Here is a 24,554-nt window from a genome sequence, read left to right on the forward strand (position 1 = left end):
TGGTGTGTTTGAACTGCTGACTTGTAGGTTAACAGCCCAAACTGTGACCCGTAATGCCACCTAGGCTGCTCACATCATGAAACAACACTTGAAGACTTATGATGCTCTTTCTATGCTATTCTGTGCCTGGAAAGAAGCAGAGCGAACAGAATGGCACTCCCTGAAAACATGATCTAAGCTTTCCTTCTCTGTTTAATGTCTGTGGGGGTAAAAGCCCAGCTTTGAGGGGTTCGCGTCACTGGATCCTCTGGTGCCAGAGTGACACATGGAAAGGAAGAAAAGGGCAAAATGGAGATACAGAGATCAGCTGCTGTTTGCTGTGCTCCTCTCCCATCTTTTGCCCCCATAAAAGGTCAATTTCCAAGCTCCTTCTTGGGGTGTGAGCTGGCATGGATTACCTATACGTCAAACTGAACATTTGTCCATGATGTTGGCAAAGCAAAGTCACCAAGGACATATGAAATCAGAAAACCTGGAATGAAGCCATTTTTCATTTCAGCATATTCACATATTTTCCGTTGTTTTAGAAAATTACTATTTTATTTTATAGCCTAGCTGAGTTAGCAGGGAAATGGTGGCAGCAGCACAATGCTTTTACAATGCCTTCAACAATCCTTCAGCTTGCTCTGCATGAGGCTAAACAAGCACCTGTTCGAGGGATAAGCCCATTATTTTCTGGGGAGTGGACACCGAGGGCAAAGCCTTTTATTTGAAAATCAGCATTTTGAGACTTTGAACCTTCCTGATTTATTTATTCCAAACATTTTCAACAACATAAATGTCGACTTTGTACATGCATCTCATCAGATGGAATAGACAGGAATCACATAGACTACATCTGTGGAAAGAGACAATGGTGAAGCTCAATCTCATCAGTCAGAACAAGGTGAGGGGCTGACTATGAAACAGAACACCAATTACGCATCTATGTTTCTCCAGTCATTGAACTAGTAACTTGATGGTACAGATAGGAACTGGAAACAGGGAATCCAGGGTGGATGATCCCTTCAGGACCAGTGGTGTGAGTGGCGATACTGGGAACGTAGAGGGAGGGCGGGTTAGAAAGGAGGAACCAATTACAAGTATCTACATATGACCTCCTCCCTGGGGGGTGGAAAACAGAAAAGTGGGTGAAGGGAGACGCCAGACAGGGAAAGATATGACAAAATAATAATTTATAGGTTCATGAGGGAGGGGAGAGTGAGGAGGGAGGGGAAAAATGAGGACCTGATGCCAGGGGTTTAGGTGGAGAGCAAATGTTTTGAGAATGATGAGGGCAATGAATGTACTAATGTGCTTTACACAACTGATGTATGTATGGATTGTGATGAGTCGTATGAGCCCTTAATAAAATGATTAAAAAAAAGAACTAGTAACTTGAAATTTGTCCCAAGGTGCAAGAGGTCATAGAAAGGAGGCTGGCAATAGGAGTAGCATAGTTTTATGCAGGGGTTACTTAGAGGCACAGCTCTGGGCGGTAGCGGGGCAGATTGTGTCTCTATGCCACCCATCTGGCAGTACAGGCTTCTACGGTTCCAGTGAATAAAGGTGGCACAGCTTCCAGGCTACCTTAGCAAGTGTTACACAAAAGCGACTTAGTAAGTGGAAGTTAGCTAGCAACAAGCAAGAGCACGGCCATGTTCAGCTCCACTAACGCCCATTTCCTTAGCCGTTTGGTTCTGAGGAAAATGAAAGCAAGTTCATGAGTACTTCCCACCTGAATTTACAGACTGTCTCAGAACAGATCTGACACGGTGACCAAAGACCAGATGTATCATGGGATGACCTCAAGGTGATCATGCCTGAAGAAAGCAAAGGTCATTCAGAAGACAGGCAATAAAGAAAAGATAAAAATGGATGTCAGAAGAGACTCTGAGATTTGCTTTTGAGCAAATTTAGAGTAGCTCAAGTGAACAAAAGAAATGGTGAAGTAGAAGCTTGACAGGCTCAAGAAGACAAAGTATTAATGAAATGTGCGGAGCCCTGGAACTGTAAGCTAAAAAGGAAGACAGGGTCAACATTTTTCATGCTGGAAGAATTAAGGAGAAAACAATCAAGCCTTGATTTTCAAGACTGCAGGATTCTTTTTTTTTTAGTTCAAGGATCGTTTGTTGGCTTTTAGGAGTGTTTTCCAGTCCAGTCTGTTGGGACACCACACCCTGACCTCAAAGTCCACCTTCAGCATTCCCTGGGGACCTTGCCGCTCCATTCCCTTGCTCTTCTGTTGCACCCCCTTAGTGTTTTGCCTCGGTGTGGCGGGATTAGATTGGGTGCAATTCCCACACTGTGTCTCCGGTGTTGTCCTCTGTAGGGCTATGGGTCAGTGAGGGGTGTCATGTCTCATAGTGGGGCTGGCCAGGTGGTCCTCTTTGGACTGGCTGCTCTAATTGGGGTTATCATCCTCAAGGCCTGGTGGGCCAGGATGTGCGCCAGTCTCTCTTCCTCCCCCTTCATCAGCACCCGTGTGCTCTAATCAGATATGTCGCTCTCCAGGTGCTGCAGATTCAATGCCCTCTTTTGAAATAAATTCTTCTGAGGGGAGGGGCAGGTGTCCACTTAGTAGTTGGGATTGGGGCCAGCCCCGACTGCAGGATTCTATGGGCAAAATATTGAATGATGCAAGAAGCATTAAAAGATGGAAGGCATATAGTCATATATTTGTTGGCATATGTACATGAACTAATGGTACTGACATAAGTCTATGATGCGCTGAAGTATGGCTTAGCAAGAAGTAAGGCTTCAGGAATTAATGAACTCTGATTGAGATGTTTCAACAACCAGGTGCAGAGCCAGAAATGTTCATCCATTTATACCAAGAAAATTGGAATACAGCTTCCTTGTCAAGTGAGTGGAAGAGATGCATTATTTGGCGTGTTCCAACGAAAGACGGCCAGAATGTAGACAACCTCAAGTAGCAGCAATGAATGCCACAAACAAGTAAATTTTTGCTGAAAATAATCTTGAAAGGTTCTACATCAACCGGGAACTTCCAGAAACACAAGCTGGATTCAAAGTAGGGTGTGGCTGGTGCAGATAGGAGCTGGAGGCACAGGGAATCCAGGGTGGATGATACCTTCAGGACCAGGGGTGTGAGGGGTGATACTGGGAGGATAGAGGGTGAGTGGGTTGAAAGAGGGAACCGATTATAAGGATCTACATGTGACCTCCTCTTTGGGGGACGGACAACAGAAAAGGGTGAAGGGAGACGCCGGACAGGGCAAGATATGACAAAATAACAGTTTATAAATATCAAGGGCTCATGAAGGAGGGGGAATCAGAGAGGGAGGGGAAAAAAAGAGGACTTGATGCAAAGGGCTTAAGGGAGAGCAAATGCTTTGAAAATGATGAGGACAATGAATGTACAGATGTGCTTTATTGATGTATGTATGGATTGTGATGAGTTGTATGAGTCCCTAATAAAATGTTTAAAAAAATAATAAAAAACAAAGTAAGGTGTGGAACAAGGTATCTTTCATGGCTGACATCAGATGGCTCTTGGCTCAAAGCACAGGATACTAAAAAGATGCTTACTTGTGTTTTATTGACTATGCAAAAGCATTGAACTGTGTGGATCATAACAAATTAGATACATTGAAAGGGAAATCCATAACATTTCATTATGCACATGCAGAACCTATACATAAAAGATCTCATATTAAATATATTTTCATATCTACACGAATGTGAAGCATATAAGAGGCAAAGTTCAGAAAACTTCTTAGCTATAAACAAACACCTTGAGGGAATGAATCACTGGGCCTGGGGGACTCAGAGTCATTGATTTGGGGAACATAAAGGTCAAGTCAAATGATATTACATAGTTCAAAAAGATAACGTTCTACATCCTACTTCGGTGAGTAGTAACTGGGGTCTTCGAAGTTTGCACGCAGCCATGCAGGGTGCAGTTATTATTCTCTCACTGTCCCGAGGAAGTAAGAGTGACGAAAATCATCCACACATGGTAACAATTAGTTCAGTAGACTAATGGACTACAAACATAAAGATCAATCTCCACAATCCTGAGACCAGAACGAGATGGTTCCGCACTTATCATCAACGACTCTGAAAAGGATCACACTAGGAGGTCCTGGGCAAATGTGGAACAGAACTCAAATTCATACATTACTGGCAAATAGATACTGGTGGGATCCCCAAGATTATGACCCTTAGTCACCCTTTCTCTCTGGAACGGAACTAACTCACCCCCACCTTAGCATAATCACCTTGCTAGGATCAAAAAGGCAACATGTAGCTAAGGGCAGAGGGCTGGGACAGGAGGAGGAATGAAAACAAGAAACACTGAAGATGGTACAGTGAGGAGACTGCAGTGGATGAGTTGAAACAAAATATGTAGACTGTTGAGAGTAAAACGGATGATATGTTCACCAGACCTTCACCTAAATCGAACGCAAAACTGCATTAAAAATAGATCTATGAAGTATCTCACTGGTGAAATAGTTCTATAGTCCAGCGGTTCTCAACCCGTGGGTAGCGACCCCTTTGGAGGACGGGTGTCCAACAACCGTTTCACAGGGGTCGCCCGGTTCATAACAGTAGCAAACATACAGTTATGAAGCAGCAACGAAAATAATTTTGCGGTGGGAGGGGAGGGGTCACAACATGAGGAACTGTGTTAAAGGGTCGCGGCATTAGGAAGGTCTACACAGAGGGTTGACTGCTTAGCAACTCGTATATGAAATAAACCTGAATCAACTTATTTAAAAAAATCTCCCAGTTCCACCTCTCTCCTGCTCACCAGATCCCTAGTTGATAGTTTATTACTCCAGATACTTAGTGTGCAGGGGTGGGGGACCCTTTAAACTCATACTCGAAAACAAGGCGTTCTATAGATTCTGCGCCGTCGTGCGCCCTTTCATCTAATCATCCAGTACGTCGGGAGGAATCGAGGCGTTTTTACGACGCTCTCTCTGGACCTATTTCCCCTAAGCGGAGTCTTCGCGGGCCGACGTTACTTCAACATCCCCGCTCATCTCAGGCTTCTCAGTATACCTCCTCTGACGGCGGCGGCCTCCGTGGCGGCAACAAGCACGTCACCACTTTCCCGGTGCGGCGACTGGGTCCCGCAGCTCTGCACCGGCTCCTCTGACTGACCCACCGGGCGCGCTCAGGACACACTTCCGCCCCGCGAGCGGGCGGCGCTCGCCGTCGAGGCCCCAGTTCCGGCCGGAGGCGGGCGCGTCGTGATGACGCCATCAGGCCGGCGGCGGCGGCGGCGGCGGCGGCTCGGAGACGCGCAGGGCTTCCGGAGCTGCCGGCCGGACCGCTGAGAGCTGCTGTCATGGCGGCCGCTCTCTGGGGCTGCTTCTCCGTCTTGCTCCTCCTGTGCCCAGGGGGGGTCCGGAGTTCGGAGGGGCCCGGGACTCCTGCCGAGGGATTAGGAGGAAGCGGGGTCGGTGCAGGCGACCGCTTCAAGATTGAGGGGCGTGCGGTGGTTCCCGGGGTGAAGCCCCAGGACTGGATCTCGGCGGCCCGAGTCCTCGTAGATGGCGAAGAGCACGTCGGCTTCCTGAAGTGAGCCTTCTAGGGCGGCGGGAAGGCGGTTGGCATGGAGGCCGAGGGCGACCCCCGCCAGGAGAGCCAGGTGTCAGGAGCGGACGAGGTCACGGTCGCGGGGTGGCGGGGCGGGCGCCGCCGGCGGTTTCTGCCCGCTGACCTCGGGCCGGGACGCCGTCCCCTCCCGCCGCCTACCCGAGGATCGAGGGCGGCAGGTGCTCGCCCGGGGGCCAGCGGTGGGCTTATTTTAAACCACCTCGGGTCCTTCAGGGAGCGGCCGCCCCTGGGCGAGGGGACAGGTTGTCCGCCTCGTTGCATCTTTCCCTGTATGTTCCACCTCGTCTCCTAGGCTGACGAACTATTTTTACATTCATTCGACTCTTTGGGCAGCGTGTGTTGTGTAGAGAGATGCTACACAAGTGGGAATTCTCCAAACCCAAGGGGCTTCTAGTGATGACATCGACTGGGAAGCTCTTGCTGCTTCTAAAATTAATGGGCCCTGAAGTCCCTAATGAAAGCACCGTGCTTTTTTATTTTTTCGGCTTGGGGTGGGATTGTTCTTTTTCACGCCCGAATTCATCGAGGGATTTGCCACATCACACTTGGCGTGTCTGCGAGGCTGGGTTGCTGCTACCATGCGCACCGTGCGTGTCCTTTTTAGCCGTTATTAGAAATGAGGTGCTGGCTAGCTCAAAAGATAGGTTGCCTTGACTAGCATTCACGGTGTGCAGCGGTCTGCTTCTCAGACGTTGAGGCACAAGTTGGAAGCGTTCATTCCCTCCATTGCTGCTTGCACAGTGAAACTGAAAGCTGAAAGAATATTTAGAAGAAGGGAGTTTGGCTTGGCTGGGCCTGTCGGAAAACCAGGCAACTTAAATGTGGACATTTCCCTCTCGATTTGATCTGCAAATTTGTTGAGGGCAACCAGGGGCCCTTCATTGAGACTCTCAATTTTGATTAATAAATAATGACAAGTTTACAACCTTTATGTTAATTGTGTCTGTCATTAATGATCTAGCATGAGGGTATTTTTAGGTTTATCTCTAATTGATGGTTCTTTAATAATAATAAGCCCTTTTATGCTTTGGGAAATGAGCTTTAGTTGTCAGTTGGCCTCTTGTGCAATACACAATTCTCTTCAAAAATTGTTTTCAATTTAAAAGAATTATGGAATCGCATGTGCGACTTCAAAGAGTTTATGGAAACAAAGAAATGAAAATAGAGTGGAATTTTCTTGTGACTTTTGATGCCCCCTTGGTTGTTTCCTGTGAGTTCCTTAGTGGTGCAAATGGTTAATGTGCTTAAGTGATAACTGAAAGGTTGGAGGTGTGAGCTCACCCAGGGTGTCTCAGAAGAGAGGCCTGGTGATCTGTTCTGAAAAATCAGCCACTGAAAATCATATAATGCACAGTTCTCTGACACACGAATTGGAATTGACAGAAGCTAGTGGTAGTGGTAGAGTGTGTTCATTGAAGAAATGTGAACAAGAAAACAGATAACAATCTTTACTATCATACCTATTTTTGTCGTTTAAAATCGTATGCACATGAATTTTAGGCATTATAAATTACGTGTTATATAACTGCATTGTGTGCATTATCTTCTACTGTATACAATGTATAAAAACCAAGTTCACTGCAGTCGAGTTGATTCTGACTCTTGGTGACCATGAAGGCAGGGTAGAACTGTCCCTGTGGGTTTCTGAGACTGTAACTCTTTACCAGAGCAGAAAGTCCCGTCTTCCTCCCGTGGAGCTGCCAGTGGTTTTGAATGCGGACCTTGTGGATCACAGCCCACCACATAACCGCTACGCCACCAGCGCTCCTTCTGCATGATCTGTTACCACGAAGGGCATTAATTTGTATGTATTCTATAGGAGTATGCAACTTTGTCACTTAATATTTTGTAAACAGCTTCTGAGACCATCCCATGTTCTTTTTGTATGAAGAAAGATGGATTTAAAATCAGGTGTTTATGGTGGCAATCTTGTTGGGAAAGGCAGAGGTGGTTTTTTTTCTTCCTCCTCCTGCAGCTGGTTTGGAATAAATACCACAATTTTTACTTATGTTTATTGGAGGTGGCTTGGGAAATTGGCTAATGGATGAGTTTCATTTAAGGTCTTCCCATACCGTTTATTGTGATCGCCACTGTGTACATAAGGCATCAATGTCCTCACCGGCCTTTTGTTACTGGAAACATTGAGGCTGTTTTTGTTGTCGTGTGCTGTCCAGCTCTTCTGACTCATAGTGACTCTGTATGACTGATTGAACTGTCTAATAAGTAGTTTTCAGGCTTAAAAAAAACCAAACTAATGTAATGAACTAACTTTTTGGTGAGCTTTTTATTACAGAAAGTTTCAGAAACACACTAAACAGAATAGCCGCGAACCTTTAGGCACCAATGACAATATTTTATTTTGTTTCGTGTCTGAGCTTCCCCTCTTTGTGCGTGATATTTAAATATCACCCTAAACATCATATAATTTCACTGATGATACTGTGGGTAGGGACTGGGCTGCTAACCACAAAGCCACCATGAGAGGATGCGGAGGCTCTTTGCTCTTGTGAAGAAAGAGGCACAGACGAAGACGCCCTGCACAGGCTCACAAGTGGGAACTGACATGACAGCAGTGGATTGGGGTTTTGGTTTCTAACCGATAAGGGCTCCAAAAAATAACCACAGTACCATTATCGAGCCAGCAGAATAAATAAGACTATCATCTAACACCCAGTCTGTGGTCATGTTTCCACAATTTTTTCAAAGCTCTTATGTAATTTTGATCTTCATTATGAACTTCATGTGTCTTTCTATCGTAAAATATTTATCTTGGAATGAAAAACGCATATGGTTTTTAGGTATTTTTCTGCTGTTCTTGGTATTACATAGTCATCAGTGTGATGATTTTCCTTTCTGGGCCTGGAAACGTGTTTTGAAGTTGCTTCCGTCAGAGCCCTAGAACGCAGCAGATGGCATGCTTGAGCTGGAAGAATTCCGAGGAGTTTAATAAAAGGAGCACGCAGTATAGTCAGGGTGTGGGGCAGCCAGACTGTGTACAGGACATGAAGCTGCAACCTCAGGCTTATGATCACCTCTAAGCCTGGATAAACCCAGGAATAAGTGAGCCTGATGTTTATATTTCAGTCGCTTTTGTTAGAAGTTATCTAGAACACCTTTTCCTCTTTTCAGTAAATACTTTGGATGTAATTAGTAACAATTACACCTTTAACTGTGAAAGAACTTAATGATTTAAATAATATTTTAATATTATACTGAGAATTATTTAATAAAATTGACCCTTTAAAACAAACTTTTTATAAAAGCAACAAACTTCATTTTCCTGTAAAATATAGTAGTTTCTCAGTTTCAAAACAAATTAATTTGATCTGTTAATATTTTCCTTTTATTAATGTTTGTTGTAACATTTTATTTTGAATCTGTTAATACTTTAAATGAAGGGAGGAAATGAAAAACTTAGAATAAAATGAAATTACTAGCTCTCACTGGCTTAAAAGGTTTCGAAGAATTCAGAAAGGGAAATATGGACAGTTTAAAAATTATGTAAACATTTAAAACTTCTATGAGTATAAAAAGAAGTAACCAAGGTAGATGGGAATTATTTATAGCAAACAAAACAAGATATTCGGCAAAAATGAAACCCACCTGGTTTATTCCAATTCCTACACTGGGACTTCATAAAATTTGTGGAAAATTTACATTATATTTTAGTTCTGCTTTTCCATGAACTCTGGAAGCCCCCAGCTCGTAGTGACCCTGCAGGAAAAAGTAGAGCTATTTTTTTTTATTATTTTAACAATTTATTGGGGCTGATACAATTCTTTTCACAGTTCATACATATACATACATCAATTGTATAAAGCACATCTGTACATTCTTTGCCCTAATCATTTTTTTCTCTTTTCTTCTTTTACATTTTATTAGGGACTCAAACAACTCTTACCACAATCCATACATATACATACATCAATTGTATAAAGCACATCCATACATTCCCTGCCCCAATCATTCTCAAGGCATTTGCTCTCCACTTAAGCCCCTTGCATCAGGTCCTCTTTCCCCCCCCCCCTCCCCTTTCCCCCCTCCCTCATATGCCCTTGGTAATTTATACATCGTTATTTTGTCATATCTTGCCCTATCCGGAGTCTCCCTTCCCCCCTTCTCTGCTGTCCCTCTCCCAGGGAAGAGGTCACATGTGGATCCTTGTAATCAGTTCCCCAGAGCTATTTTTTTTTAGGATTTCTGTGACTGTAAATCTTCATGGGAGCAGATAGCTTCATCTCTCTCCTTTGGAGGAGCTGGTAGACTTGAACCACTGATCTCGTGGTTAGCACAGTGCTTGACCCACTGTGTCACTAGGGCTTCTTGTTCTATGGTTGCTGCAGGCCAAGCGCTCACTCACTAGGGCTTCTTAAAAGGTATTTTTGAATGATAAAAAATTGGGGGAACCAGTAAATTGGAAATGTACCCATTCATTGACTTAATAGAAAAGATTTTTAACGTAATAATAATGCATATCACTAGTTTGCCTTCTTAGGGAGTGAGGACATGTTTCAAAATACAAACCACACCCTTGTCACCTGCCTTCTCCTGCAGAAGGACCAGGAATGCTTTATGTGTCAGGGTTTTCTGCTGCTCTGGACCAAAGTATTTCCAGAACCCCTCAATGTTAATTATGGAAGATAAAGTGTGAGGCAGTTCTTGCTAGTTTCATTTACTGTTATTTTTTAATGGAGTTGAGTTGGGAATTGACAAAAGTATGATTTAAAACATAAGTAAAGAATCACCTATTGATCAGACGTGACTAAATAGGGTTTTCATTTTTCCAGGACAGATGGGAGTTTTGTGGTTCATGACATACCTTCTGGATCTTATGTCGTGGAAGTTATATCTCCAGCTTACAGGTTTGACCCCGTCAGAGTGGATATAACTTCAAAAGGAAAAATGAGGTGAGGGTGCTTGATTTAATTTTCACCAAAGGGTAGAAAAGTTTATCATTTAACTCTTACTTTCAGGTTTCAAGCTTCACAGAGTATCTCAGGACAGTAGTTGGGGAGTCCTATACTCTCAAGCAGTTCAGTAAATCTGGGTTTGTTTTTTTGTTTGCTTTTTTAAGAAATTTGGGATATGTTTCATATTTTTCTCCTATCCTGTGAGGGTCATGTATTGTGACCTTAATCAGAACTTTTGCTGGTGGTCTGATGTTGTGTTAGAAGAGACTCTGATTTGTGCAGATGGTTAATCCTGTTGATAGTTTCTTCTTTGAGTATTTGGCTTCTCCCTTTCTCTTGCTTTGGACTAGTAGCGACCAGTAGTTGTGTCTTGGGTACTGCTATACTCTTAGGACCCAGATATTATTCAACACACTAGGATGTAGAACAGGGGTTCTCAAACCTTTTAAACAGTGGGCCAGTTCACTGAGCCTCAGACCTGTTGGAAGCCAGACTATAGCTTAAAAAAAAACACAACTGAACAAATTCCAATGCACACTGCATATATCTTATTTTGAAGTAAAAAACAAATGGGGCACAAACACCTGGTGGGCTGGATAAATGTCCTCGGTGGGCCACAGTTTGAGGACGCCTGATTATAGAACATAAACTTTATGAACTGTCTTATGACATTTGGCTAAGGTGTCCAATGAGATTAGAATGTAGATATCTGGGGGGGGGGGGAAAGGATGTATGTCTACAATAAATATAGGCATTGTGATATTAAACTTTAATAATGTATGTTAACCAAGTGAAGAGAATTGACAAAGTGGAATCAGAGGATCAGAAAAATAACCACCTAGAATGCAGCACAGATAAAAAAATAGATGGTGAGAATCAGAATCTAAGAGGTGGAGAAAAGGATGAAAGGGTCTAGCCTGTGTCATATAATCCTATAGGAAATGACGGAGAAAATAGGGAAGACATTTTTTCGAAAAGTAATGTGTGAACATTGCTGAGTTTATAAAATTAGTTTCCTGTCTACAGGAACTATAGTGTTGTTGATGGCAGAATTGCAAGACTTTCTTGAGTCATACATTTTTTTCTGCAATATAGCATTGAAAACTAGGTGCATCCAATAATATGTTGAACCATTAAAGATCTAACATGTTTTATATGTTTATAATAAAGTGAATTGTTGTTAAATATAGTCGCAGTACTTTGCAGCTAAAAGGATTCTAAGAGAATTTTTAATATAACCAGAGAAGTTGAAGGAATTTGCCTAACCTCATAGACCTAGGTATGAATTACAGTTAAAAGACTAGCTCTCTTGGTTCCAAGGTAAGGATCTTTTTCTGCATCTTGCTGAATGCGGTAGACATGCAGATACAGTTAATTTGATTATCTAAATAGCTGAAGTGAAGGTAGTGTACCTAAGGCATCTTCAGAGCAGTCCACGCTGTGAGATCAGAAGGACAGCCAAAGGGAGGCAGGGCTAGGAAAGGAGGGTGAGGGGAAACAGGGAACACGGGAATGGGAGGAAGAGTGCTTTTACATTGTGGGGATTGCAATCAATGCCCCCGAATAGAATGTGTGTGATTATTGGATAGAAAACCAATTTGCTCTGTAAACTCTTATCTGAATATCTCTCTCTCTCTCTCTCTCTCTCTGACACAATTAAAAATTTTTCCATTTTAATTCCATTTTGCCATGAACTTTTCGAAGTCCTCTAGTATATGTGCGCGCGTGTGTATTTCACATCTCTAATACTTTAATAATTTTAAAGTAAAATTATACTTTTTCATGTTGCTTTACTAGAGCAAGATATGTGAATTACATCAAAACCTCGGAAGTGGTCAGACTGCCCTATCCTCTCCAAATGAAATCTTCAGGTCCACCTTCTTACTTTATTAAAAGAGAATCATGGGGCTGGACAGACTTCCTGATGAACCCAATGGTATGTATGAGTCTAAAATGAAACCTCTTTACTAATGCCTCGTTGTTTCTAGGCAACTGAAGATTCCTAATCCCTGTGAGATGAAACTGAGCTCCGGTTGTTGGTGACAGGTTATTTGTGAACCGTTTACAGAGAGCTAGAAAGTCGTCATGACTTTGGGTTTTATACTGGGAGTTGCACGTAGATTTGGCACTGAAATGTGTTGTATACAAGTTGTTGTATACCAATGTCGTATACTTACATTGGTGAGATGTTTTAACGTTTAAATGGACTGAGCTTGTGGCGAGCCACGCATGGAGCTGTCTCCTTTAAGCATATCAGTCTCTGAAGAAATCTGATGTCATTTATGTAACCAGCCCACATTGGTAACAAGGGAGGTTCTCCTTTTTCAGCATGTGGTAGTTTTAGTATAGTGAAACCTCAGTTGTCTAACTCATTCCAAATTTGGGTTTGAACTTCAAAAAGTTTGAGAGCTGAACATATTTTTCCCATATGAAATAATAGAAACCAAATAATTGGTTCTGAAGCCTAAAAAATACATTTATAAATTCATTTTTTCCAGGACTTTAAATCACGATGGAAGCTTTTAGCCTTCTCACATTTCACTGCCTCTACCCCGTGGAGTAGTTTCTAATTTATCAAAGTTAACAGTCACCTTTTACCCTCTCAGTGGCATGAGCTCTTTGTTTTGTCGGTTAACGATTTCACACCTTTTGCTACATTAGCTGCTTTAATCACATCTCCACCCCCACCCCCAAAAATGTTGATAATGCCTACTTAGCAATGTCGTATTCAGTCGCCCAGACAGACAAGTGGCCACCTGATTCAGAGTTTGCAACGATTTCTTTCTTTAACATGGTTCAACAATATTCCTCTTAGCCTTTCTGCTGGGATCCCTTGCTTTCTTTGGAACCATGGTTAAGACGTTTTATGCAAATAAAGCGCTCTCACGGAAGCACAGTGATGGACATTTCCAGGCACTGACATAAATCCTATATGTTGTCTGAGCGAGAGGGCGCTAGACTGAAGCGTCACCCCTTTGTGTCTGGCGAGTCGCAATACAGGTTTTTTCCAAGTCAGTTTTCCTTCGGACTATCGAGGAAAGTTATGAACATCGAGCAGATTTTTTTGAACTTTGCTGTTTGAGAAGTGGAAAGTTTGATCTCGGAGCCATTCCACAACAGAGGTATCACTGTGCTTGGCATTATCATTGAAACTGCTATATTAACCACTAACATGGAAATACGAAAAAACAAGACTTTTAGAAATAAATTGGCCTCCTTTTCTTTTTTGGGATGTGTGTGTTATTTTTGAAAGATAGCTTATTGTCTTACAGCAGTGGCAACAGTGGGCTCAGGCACAGGAACAATTGTGAGGACAGCACAGGACCAGGCAGTGTTTCGCTCTGTTCTGCATACAATCGCCAACAAGTTATTATTGTCTTGGGAATATCTAAGATTTTCTTATTCCTTGCCAGTAGTTACTTAGATCGGAATCAGGATTTTTTGTGTATCAGTTGACTATACATCTTCTACAGAGAAATAAATTAGAATCTGCTATAAAATAAAGAAGCAAGAGGGTAGATTTAACTGGAGAAATCAACAGCGACATGCTGAAACTTATTGGGGAATAGCTCTCATGCTCTTGCTTCTGAAATCCCACAGAAGTATTTCAGCATCAAGAGGATTCTAGGTCATCTCTGAAAACTGATGTGCTGAAGTTGTTGCCTGCTATTGTGTAGGCTCTGAGGATGTGCATCAACAAGAGCGAAGCCACCTCTGTACATACTTCTTAGAACATTTGGATAGGAATCCTACCTGTACCAGTTTCTCTGTAACTTGGGCACAGTCTCTTTGTTCCTATGTTTCCTCATCTATAAAGGTATATTATGTATCTCAGGATGGTTGAGGGTATTAAATGGGTTAATGCCTGGTGGACAGACAGGACTATGTAAATGTTCACTGTTATCATTAAGCATTTCCTAGCATAAACATGATAAAAGCATCTCACACATTTATGTCCCTACATAAACACCAGAAGAATGCCGAGGATTAAAAAATGGGCTTTAATATGAAAGCAGAAAGAAAACCAGCTATATGCTGCCCCAACGCTCCTGGAAGTTCCCACACAGTGTCAAGGATCTGAAACTGTTACTGTTGCGCAGCGCATCTTGCATGTTGAGATTGCTTATACTGTTTTCTCCAAGAACCACATACTCATCTGAAAAGAGCAGCCCAGCCAGCCATCGGGACCGCCAACCTGCAGATTGAAGACAGCATGCAGTTAGCTGTTTGCCAACCAAATACTCATGTTAAATATATCTGCTCAACCACCCGGACCCATTGCTATCAAGCACATCCCAACTCAGGACCCTCTGAAAGGAAGCAGAGTTGCCCGGAGGTTCCCCAGGCTGTCACAGACTCACAGCTTTCTCCTGTGGAGCACCATGAGTTGGAACACTGATTGATTGAGCAGCTGGATGCTCTAATACAGGCGTCCTCAAACCACGGCCACGCCGAGAGCATTTATCCGGCCCGCTGGGTGTTTTTGCCTTTTTGTTTGTTTTACTTCGAAATAAGATATGTGCTGTGTGCATAGGAATTTGTTCATAATTTTTTTTCAGAACTATAGCCCGGCCCTCCAACGGGTCTGAGGGGCAGTGAACTGGCCCCCTGTTTAAATTGAGGACCCCTGCTCTAATGTCACCAGGGCGCCTTGAATTAAAGCTGCAGACTGCATCGTGATCAGTGGTGCCAATATGAAGTAAGGTGTTTATCAGAGTCCAGACATAAATACAAAGGCTCTTAAACTCTTGGACAGGCAGATGTTGAGCACCTTGTTATCAACAGAGCTGATTTAGGAGAATTGACTTGGTTGCTGCTAGTTTTTATTCTGACTGTTAAGTGGGGGAAACATTTTCTGAATTGATTTTTCTTTCACAGGTTTTGATGATGGTTCTCCCATTATTGATATTTGTGCTTCTACCCAAAGTGGTCAACACAAGTGATCCTGAAATGAGACGGGTAAGGTGATTTTCTGCCAGTACAAGATTTGAACCATATCCGGATAGCTGGGCCTAGGTTGCCACTAGGTGACTTTCCAGTTTTATCCTAATTCCCAAGCCAAATTGACCTAGAGATTGTGTTACTACCTTACAGTGTTCTTGGCCTTTCCTTAATCTGTTTCCGTTGGACCAAGGAATTTAGCTGAGGCTACCTGAGTCTTTTCATATAGCTAAGACATTCAATCTAGTCCTAGTTTCTTTGTGGGTTACCTGTTAAATAGTTGAAATGCATAATAATCAACTCTTCAGAGAGCACATTCAGTTATATGTGGTCAGTCATATAGAAGAAATTCAGACTGATCAAAGGGAGAAAAAGAGAACACTGGTTTTATAAGAAGGAGAGAAGTTGCTAGGCACACACATGCTTCCAATTAGTGCCACCACTTTGTCTCTTGCAAATATGGCTTCCATGTAAGATCTCTGTAGGGTTTTAAGAAAACATTGTTCATTCTTCCACACAACACGCATCAACAATTATCTTCTGAGTCCCTTGCTCTTCCTTTGTATTTACTATGTTGATATGTTAACATCTTAGGCCCTCAGTAAGCATTTATCAATCAAGTTGTAGGGTCTGGAGTCTGGGGATACAAAATAAATTAAATGACATCTTTGTCATTAACAAGCCCTAATCCAGTTTCATGTAAGAAAAGAATAAATTTATAAAACACACTGTTTGCCACCAGGGGATTTTCTTTCTTTTTTTTAAGTTCAAGGATCGTTTGTTGGCCTGTAGGAGTATTTTCCAGTCCAGTCTGTTGGGGCACCATACCCTGGCCCCAAAGTCCACTTTCAGCATTCCCTGGGGACCTTGCCACTCCATTCCCTTGCTGTTCCGCTGCACTCCCCCAGTGCTTTGCCTTGGTGTGGTGGGATCAGGTCAGGTGCAATTCCCACACTGTGTCTCTGGTGCTGTCCCCTGCAGGGTCATGGGTCAGTGAGGGGCGTTATGTCTCATAGTGGGGCCAGCCATGTGGTCCTCTCTGTGGACTGGCTGCTCTATTCAGAAACATCGTCCTCACGGTCTGGTGGGCCAGGCTGTGCTCCACTCTCTCTTCTTCCCCCTTCATCTTCTCCCGTGTGCTCCGATCAGATATGTCCCTCTCCCGGAGCTGCAGTTTCAATGTCATCCTTTGGAACAAATTCTTCTGGGGGGGAGGGGCTGGCATCCACTTAATATTTGGTACTGGGGCCAGCCTCCCAGACCTCTCCACTGGTTCCTTACTCCACGCCAGGATGTTGCATTCACACCTTGAGGCACTGGGTTGAAGTCTGGTCCCTCTTTCCCTGTCCACCAGGGGATTTTCTTTCGTCTTTTTTTTTTTTAATGAGAAAATACACACCATTCACCACTATTATCCAGTGAGTTTTGATTCATAGTGATTCTGTATAGGACTTCCAAGGGTATAATTTTTTTAAGATGTACTCTAACCCAAATTTATGTGTAAACCAAACCGAATTCACTGGAAATGAGTTGCTTCCAACTCACAGTGACCCTTTGGGATAGGGCAGAACTGCTCATAAAGGTTTCTGAGACCGTAACTCTTTTAAAAAAATTTTTAGATCATTTTATGGGGGGGCTCTTAAAACTCTTGTTACAATCCGTACATCAATTGTATCCAACATATTGGTACATATAGTCCATCATTCTTTTCTAGACATTTACTTTCCATTGAACCCTTGGGATCAGCTCATCTTTTCTTTTTTACCTCTCTCCACCCCCATCCCCCACCACTACTTCCAACCCTTATGGCCCCTTGATTATAGATTGTTAATTATTTTCAAATCTCCCACCAACCTCTGTATCCCTTCCCCTCTGGTTTCTGTTGTTCTGTCCCCTGCATGGGGGTGTGTGGTTTTTGCCATTCACTGCGATCGGCAGTCATACACACCCCCTTCCCCCTATCCTTTAGGTATCACTAGTCCCATTCCTGTTCCTGGGTTCCATGTGTCCTGAGTTTCAACTCTTGCCTGTACCTATGTACGTGCTCCCGTCTAGTCCAGAGTGGGAAGCGGCACTGCGGTCATGATAGTCGGAGGGGGGTGGGGGCGGGGATTTGAAGAGGTCTCAAGGGATTGTGTAATCCATTGGTGCTCTGCTGCACCCTGATTGACTCGTCACTCCCCGCGATCCCTCTGTTGGGAGATGTTCCATTGGCTACAGATGGGCATTGGATCTCCGCTCCAATCCCCAGTCCCCCCCTCCCCGCCCCCATTCTCATCAATGCATTTTTGATTGTTTATTGTTTGTCGTGAATCTTCTGATGCCTGTTGTCCAGTCTTGATGACACCTCATGATCGCACCGGCTGGTGTGCTTCTTCATTGTGGGCTTGTTACTTCACTCTTGGATGGCCGCTTGTTTAACTTCAAGACCCCAGACACTGTATCTTTTAATAGCTGGCCACCATCCTCTGTCTTCACCACATCTGTTTATGTACCCATTTTGTCTTTAGCGATCATGGTGTGTGTGTGTGTGTGTGTGTGTGTGTGTGTGTGTGTGTGTTCACCACATCTGCTTATGTACCCATTTTGTCTTCAGCGATCATGGTGTGTGTGTGTGTGTGTGTGTGTGTTGAGCATCACAGCATGCCAGTTTGTTAGAACAAAGTGTTCTTATGTTGAGGGAAGGTAAGAGCCAAGGCCCAAGGCCCATCTGCAGCCTCAGTGTATTGCCTTATGTACATAGGTCAATACCTCTATTTTATGGATTAATGTATTTACATAAGTGCGCACCTCTGTTTATATCCCTAGCTATATCTTTGCTTCCTAGAGCTTGCCTCTGTTCCCTTTTGCCTCCTCCTGCCTGCCATCCCTTTCCCCCTTCTTCCACCTCTTAGTGCTTTCTCTCTGCTAGCTTGATGTTGCTCTAATAGTCACAGGATCTCTACCTTCTCCTAGCTGTTGGTTTCGACTCCCTTGTTGTTTCCCACACCCTTCTCCCTGCCCTCTCCTTCCCCCTAGACCTTCTGGGGCCATTGACCCCGTTGCCTTCTCCCCAAGTTTCCCTCCCATGTCTGTCCCATATAAGTAGGCAAACCAGCAATGTCCTATTCCAAACAATAAGAAAACATAATTTTGAAAAAAAGGAGAGAAGGAAAAAAAAAACCTCTACGTAGATCCAGGTCTGTTTGCTGACCCCCATGAGTCCCTCCCCCTTGGTCCTGGGTGAGATCTGGGGGCTGCCCCTCCTAGCCCGAAGTCCATTCTTGGGGCTCTTCAGGAGCTCTGTGGATTGACTCTACTCCAATTGCTGATCTTTTATGCTCCCTTCCCACACTGTTTCCCCGCTGTGTGTCCCATTGTTGTCCCCGTCTCCAGTGAGGGGACACCATGTCTTGAGTTGTTGGCAGTCCTACAGCCCTCTCTGCCTTAGTAGCTCCATGCAGGGACCTCATCCCCAAGGCTGGGTGTGCCTATATGGAGTGTAGGCTGACTGCCCCTTTCTCTTTTTCCTTCTTGGTTTGCTTCTGTGTGGGCATGGTAAGTAGGTTTCTTTCCCCCACCTGAAGGTCTAGTGTCGTTCTCTGCAGCACACACTTCCAGAGTGGGGGTCAGGGGGTCTTTTCCTCTATGGGTTACGTTGCCCTCCTGGTTTGATATGCCATGGTGGGAACTGTATGCATGCTCCAATTCTGTGGAGACACAACCAGTACTCTCCCCCTGGGTGGGTTAGTGCCCTGTTCGCTCCATGTCATCGCCTCAGTTTCTCCCCAACCCCGTTCTCCAGCCTCCTTCCCCCTTTCCCCTTCTTTATGTTGGATTCACATCTACCTCCCTGGGTTTAGTCTGACTTCCACCCGACTGCCTGTGACTCTACGGGTAGATATTTGTATGGAAGTAGATTGCTTAATTTCTCTCCCATGGAGTGGCTGGTGGGTTTGAACCATAGACCTTGTGGTTTGCAGTCCACTGCTTTCCTGACAGCTCCACCTAGGCTCTTTAATGGGAACGTAGATATATTTCGAAACCCAAACTCACCAATGCTGACTCATAAAGACCCCTCTGTGGGTTTCTGAGGCTCTTTAACTGTTTACAGGGCTAGAAAGCCCACTCTTTCTCCTACAGAGTTGCTGGTGTTTTTGAACCGTTTGTCCAACTTATAAGTACTACACCGTCAGGGCTCCTGGAGAGAGAGAGCGTGTGTGTGGGTGTAAATGCAGCAAACAGTAGATGTTTGATAAGGTAGTAGGTTGTTTAGTTCTATAGAAGGTAAAGTGTCTTTTCCAAGCTGGAATAATAAAGAAACCTTCATTCAGAGAAAATCTTTCTTTGCAGAGAAAACACTTTATGATGTTTCAAAATGTTTTATTGCTAAATGTTGGCATTTTTGTTCAGGATTGGTCAGAAAATATATATCTTATGTAATCAATATTACAGAGTGAAATCACTAATTTCCGATGACAGCAATAGAAGGAAACATAGAAGTTACACTGGATTAAACGTACATTCTTTATGAAATACGTTGACTTAGAAAAGACCAACCTGTTGTCATCATTTTCATTCTGCTTCATAACGATCCTATAGGACCGAGTAGAACTATCCCTTAGGTTTTCAAGACTGAATCTTTAGGGAAACAGAAAGCTTCAGCTTTGTCCCATGGACTGACTAGTGCATTTGAACAACCAGTCTGGGTAGCAGGTCAACACTTAACCCAGTGCACCACCGGGCTACTTTCGACATTTCAAACACTAGAAAAAGTTGTTGATTTAATGAACCATATTAAAATATATAGTAGTTGATACTTCTTAGCCATATAGATTTAACTCTCAACATATAAGGTATACTGACACATTTATGTTTAGAGTGCCCCTTTTTCCTGCCTTCTTTTATCAAGGAAACATTTGTGTAAATCTTGCCTATGCAGAGAAAACACAAGCCAATACCCTAATATTGTTCAATTAAAAATGACAGCTGGGGGAACCGATCGCAATGATCGACACAACCACACATGCTCCCCTTCTGGGGGATGAACAAGAGAAACCGTGAGAGAAGTGAGACAGTGGTTGGTGTAAGATACGAAAATAATGCGTTTAATTTATTAAGGGGTCACAAGGGTGAGAAGGGAGGGGAAAAAGAGGAGCTGATACTAAGGGCTCAATAGAAAATAAATGTCTAGAAAATAATTATGGCAACATATGTACAAATATGCTTGGTACAACTGATGTATGGATTGTTATAAGAGTTGTAAGAGCCCCTGATAAAAAGATCTTTTATTTATTTTTTAAAATAGCTAATATTATTTTCTGTTTTCTTTCATATCTGAACTACTATTAACTTTTAGTTCACTTTTGAAAGCATGACATTAATTTTAAGTGAAGCAGACACCACATTAATATAGTGGAAGCAGAACAACACTTTACATTTTGTTGGCTCAGTAAGGGGGAAGGTGCACAATCAAGAGTGCCAGACCTTTCTCCTCTCCTGCCAGTGACTTGCTTGTAACACGTACTGCTTGCCTTTGATTAGGTAGCTGAGGTCACCCGAGCATACTGTGTCCTTGAAGTTAGGGCACAACTCTCGGAACAACTGCTGTTACCGTCCAAACTTTTCTGATACCTTGGTATGATATGTACGACTGAGATTCTGGTGGTTGTATGTCGCTAAAGAAAACCTGACTTCAAACAAAGTCACTAGTTAAAGCAATGAAGGACTATAATAATAATAATAAAATAATAAGATGTTAGGACTATGCTCTTATCAAGAAAATGCTCTTTGTAAAATCATAAGCTGAATCAAAGCCCACACAACATTTACAGTGGACCAAAATGTTTAGTGACCCAAGGAAATGAGAAATAAGGTTACTACAGATTACAAGGATCTACATATGACCTCCTCCCTCGGGGACAGGCAGCAGAGAAGTGGGTGAAGGGGGACATCGGACGGTGTAAGATACGACAAAACAATAATTTATAAATTATTAAGGGTTCATGGGGGAGTGGGAAGGGGAGCGGAGAGGGAGGGGAAAAATGAGTGGACACCAGGGCTCAAGTGGAAAGCAAATGTTTTGTGAATGATGAGGGAAACAAATGTACAGGAGTGCTTGACACAGTGGATGCATGTGTGGATTGTGATAAGAGTTGTACGAGCCCCCAATAAAATGATTTAATTAAAAAAAGAAAGAAATGCGGTCACTAATGCTGTGCGGGTAAAATAGTATTTGGTTTGGCATTGCACCATTGCTCCTTCCTTCAATAGAGGGAGGGTTCGGGGTTAAAATGATTTGAGGACCCTGGTGCATTTCCTTTCCTTGTGTTTTGTTTCCCTGTAGGAGATGGAGCAGTCAATGAATATGCTGAATTCCAACCACGAATTGCCTGATGTTTCTGAATTCATGACAAGGCTCTTCTCTTCAAAGTCATCTGGCAAGTCCAGCAGTGGCAGCAGTAAAGCAGGCAAAAGTGGAGCTGGCAAAAGGAGGTAGTCGGGCCGTCCAGAGCTGGCATTTGCACAAACCCGGCAACTTTGGGTGGCGTCCAAGTGGAGGGAAAACCGTGTGAAGCAACTACTGTAAACTTGACTCAACCTGAAAGTTGATCTCCCAAGCACTGTTGTATGTGATGACTTTTGGAGCACACGTTTTGTACTTGACACACAAGAAAATCCAGCTTTCATCCCGTGTCTGTATGAGGTCAATATTGATGTCACTGAATTAATTACAGTGTCTATAGAAATGACATTAATAAATTATATGAAGTACTATACATTATGTATATTAAAATTAAGTCTTAATCCAGAGAAAAATGATCTTGTCCTTTTTTCCCCCTCTTAATGTTTTTGCGTCTTTTTCCTTCTTCCCCTAGTAGTCAGTTACCTTTAATCTTTCATTAACTGAAGTTTGAAATTGACCTTTCCTGGTTTTATGAACACAGTTGTTATTCATAGTGCAGTGTTCACCATAGATTTTTTTGGTCACCAGATTCTTTAAAATCCTTAGCTCTGCAATTCCATTTAACATTTCTACTATTTGAGGTAGAATCACATGTTCTTAATGTAGTTTTAATTTTTATTATTCCAATTAATTTGAGATAAATCACAATACATGCGGTCAATCTTTATCATTTTAGTTTTCATATATGGTACCCATTTTACAAATGATTGAGTATCATCTATGTCTTGAGTTCCAAGATGGGATATAAAGATGAATGCTATTCGGGACCTGCCCTCAGTGGAGCTTATCATCTAGGGAACAAAATAATAACCGGAAGTGGATGGCCGGAAAGAAGTGCAGAGTAGTGGGGCTGGAGATGGAAGGCAACCTCTCGTTGTAAGATTGGCAGGATAGTGCAAGTAGCTTTCAAATGCGCTCACTTTGCCATCATCGATTCCCAGTGTTGTAGGAATACAAATGACTACTTTTCAGTCAAGGGTATCTCAAAAGTTTTTACTTCAATAAGGAACAAAAAAACCTGTGTTTTTTTCTTTCGGGTTGTTATTTATTTATTTATTTTTGTGTGAGAGTGAGTGAGAGAGTGAGAATGAGTGGGAGAGAGAGTGAGTGAGAGAGATTGAGAGAGAGTGGGAGAGTGAGTGAGTAAGAGTGAGTGGGAGAGTGAGAATGAGTGGGAGAGAGAGTGAGTGAGTGAGAGATTGAGTGAGTGAGAGTGGGAGAGTGAGTGAGTGAGTGTGAGTGAGTGAGAGTGAGTGAGTGAGAGAGTGAGTGAGTGAGAGTCTCGGGTTGTTTTAACTAAAGAGTAATTCCAGCATGCCCTGAAAACAGGCCATTGAGTTACTGCTAGTCAGTAGATGTTGAAGGATTTCTCCATTACTTTCCTCAACACACACACAAGCTACCACCACCAACAAAAAAGTTGTTTCGAAACTTTGTTCTCCTGTTTGTATTAGATGAAATTATTTATTTTGAAATTAAGGCAAAACCCATGTTCTTTTAAAGAAACGGGGTCTGATGTAGGGTGATTTATTAACTATAACTATTACAGACACCAATGTTAGCAAACTGGTAAAGATGGGTAAGCTGACAGAAGTAGGATTTTTAAAATTGTTTTATTGGAGGCTCGTGCAACTCTTTCCACAATGTATGCATCCATCCACTGTGTCAAGCACATTTGTACATTTGTGGCCATCATTCTCAAAACATTTTTTTTCTACTTGGAGCCCTTGGTATCAGCTCATTTCCCCCTCCCTCCCTCCCTCACAAACCCTTGATAAATTTATAAATTATTATTTTTTAAAATAACTTACTGGGGGCTTGTACAACTCTTATCACAATCTATACATCCCTCCACTGTGTCAAGCACATTTGTGCATTTGTTTCCATCATTCTCAAAACATTTTCTTTGTACTTGAGCCCTTGGTATCAACTCCTCATTTTTTCTCCTCCCTCCCTTTCCTTCCCTTCTTCTTCCCTCATGAACCCTTGATAATTTATAAATTATTATTATTTGGTCATGTCTTAACACTATGCAATGTCTCCCTTCACCCACTTTTCTGTTGTTCGTCCCCCAGGGAGGGGGTTATATGTAAATCATTATGATCGGTTTCCCCTTTTTCCTTCCCCTTCCCCTTCTGCTGGTATCTCTGCTCTCTTTATTGGTCCAGGGGGGCTTATCTGTTCTGGATTTCCTGTGTTTCCAGCTTTGATCTGTACCAGCGTACATCCTCTGGACTAGCTGTATTTGTAAGGTAGAATTGGGGTTATGATAATGGGGGCGGGGGAGCATTAAAGAACTAGAATGTATGTTTCATTGGTGCTATACTGCACCCTAACTGGCCCATCTTTTCCCCGTGACCTTTCTGTAAGGGATGTCCATTTGCCTGGAGATGGGCTTTGGGTCCCCACTTGGTACTCCCTCCTCATTCACAATGATAGGATTTTTTGTTCTTTGACGCCTGATACCTGATCCTATAGACACCTCGTGATCCCAGAGGCTGGTGTGCTTCTTCCATCTGGGCTTTGTGGCTTCTGAGGTAGCTAGATGGCTGCTTGTTTCTCTTCAAGCCTTTAAGACCCAGATGCCCTCTATTTCCTTTTACTTTCCTCTTGTCTCATGTTCAGCCTTCATTTAGGTTTCAGTAATTCCATTTAGTTACATTGCCCTTGATAAAGCCCTATCAGGC

The 24,554-nt window shown here is 42.9% G+C and overlaps 1 protein-coding gene across 1 annotated transcript; it reads left to right on the forward strand.

Annotated features, from left to right (window-relative positions):
* The first annotated feature begins 5,247 nt into the window (after nucleotides 1-5,247).
* On the forward strand, nucleotides 5,248-22,180 carry EMC7 (ER membrane protein complex subunit 7). The gene is made up of 5 exons (XM_075531386.1): nucleotides 5,248-5,532; nucleotides 10,359-10,478; nucleotides 12,279-12,417; nucleotides 15,360-15,440; nucleotides 21,748-22,180. Exons 1-5 carry the CDS (start codon nucleotides 5,300-5,302, stop codon nucleotides 21,898-21,900), a joined length of 726 nt encoding a protein of 241 aa, XP_075387501.1. The 5' UTR covers nucleotides 5,248-5,299; the 3' UTR covers nucleotides 21,901-22,180.
* Nucleotides 22,181-24,554: the final 2,374 nt, after the last annotated feature.

The sequence above is a fragment of the Tenrec ecaudatus genome, chromosome 14 (genome assembly GCF_050624435.1).
Source record: "Tenrec ecaudatus isolate mTenEca1 chromosome 14, mTenEca1.hap1, whole genome shotgun sequence".
Classification (NCBI taxonomy): Eukaryota; Metazoa; Chordata; class Mammalia; order Afrosoricida; family Tenrecidae; genus Tenrec; species Tenrec ecaudatus.

Bases quoted from the DNA above. Each gene is read 5' to 3' on its own strand.
- EMC7 (XM_075531386.1), top strand. From the start codon at position 5,300: ATGGCGGCCGCTCTCTGGGGCTGCTTCTCCGTCTTGCTCCTCCTGTGC. The intron at 5,533-10,358 runs GTGAGCCTTCTA...TCATTTTTCCAG, and splicing joins GAGCACGTCGGCTTCCTGAA to GACAGATGGGAGTTTTGTGG. The intron at 15,441-21,747 runs GTAAGGTGATTT...GTTTCCCTGTAG, and splicing joins GTGATCCTGAAATGAGACGG to GAGATGGAGCAGTCAATGAA.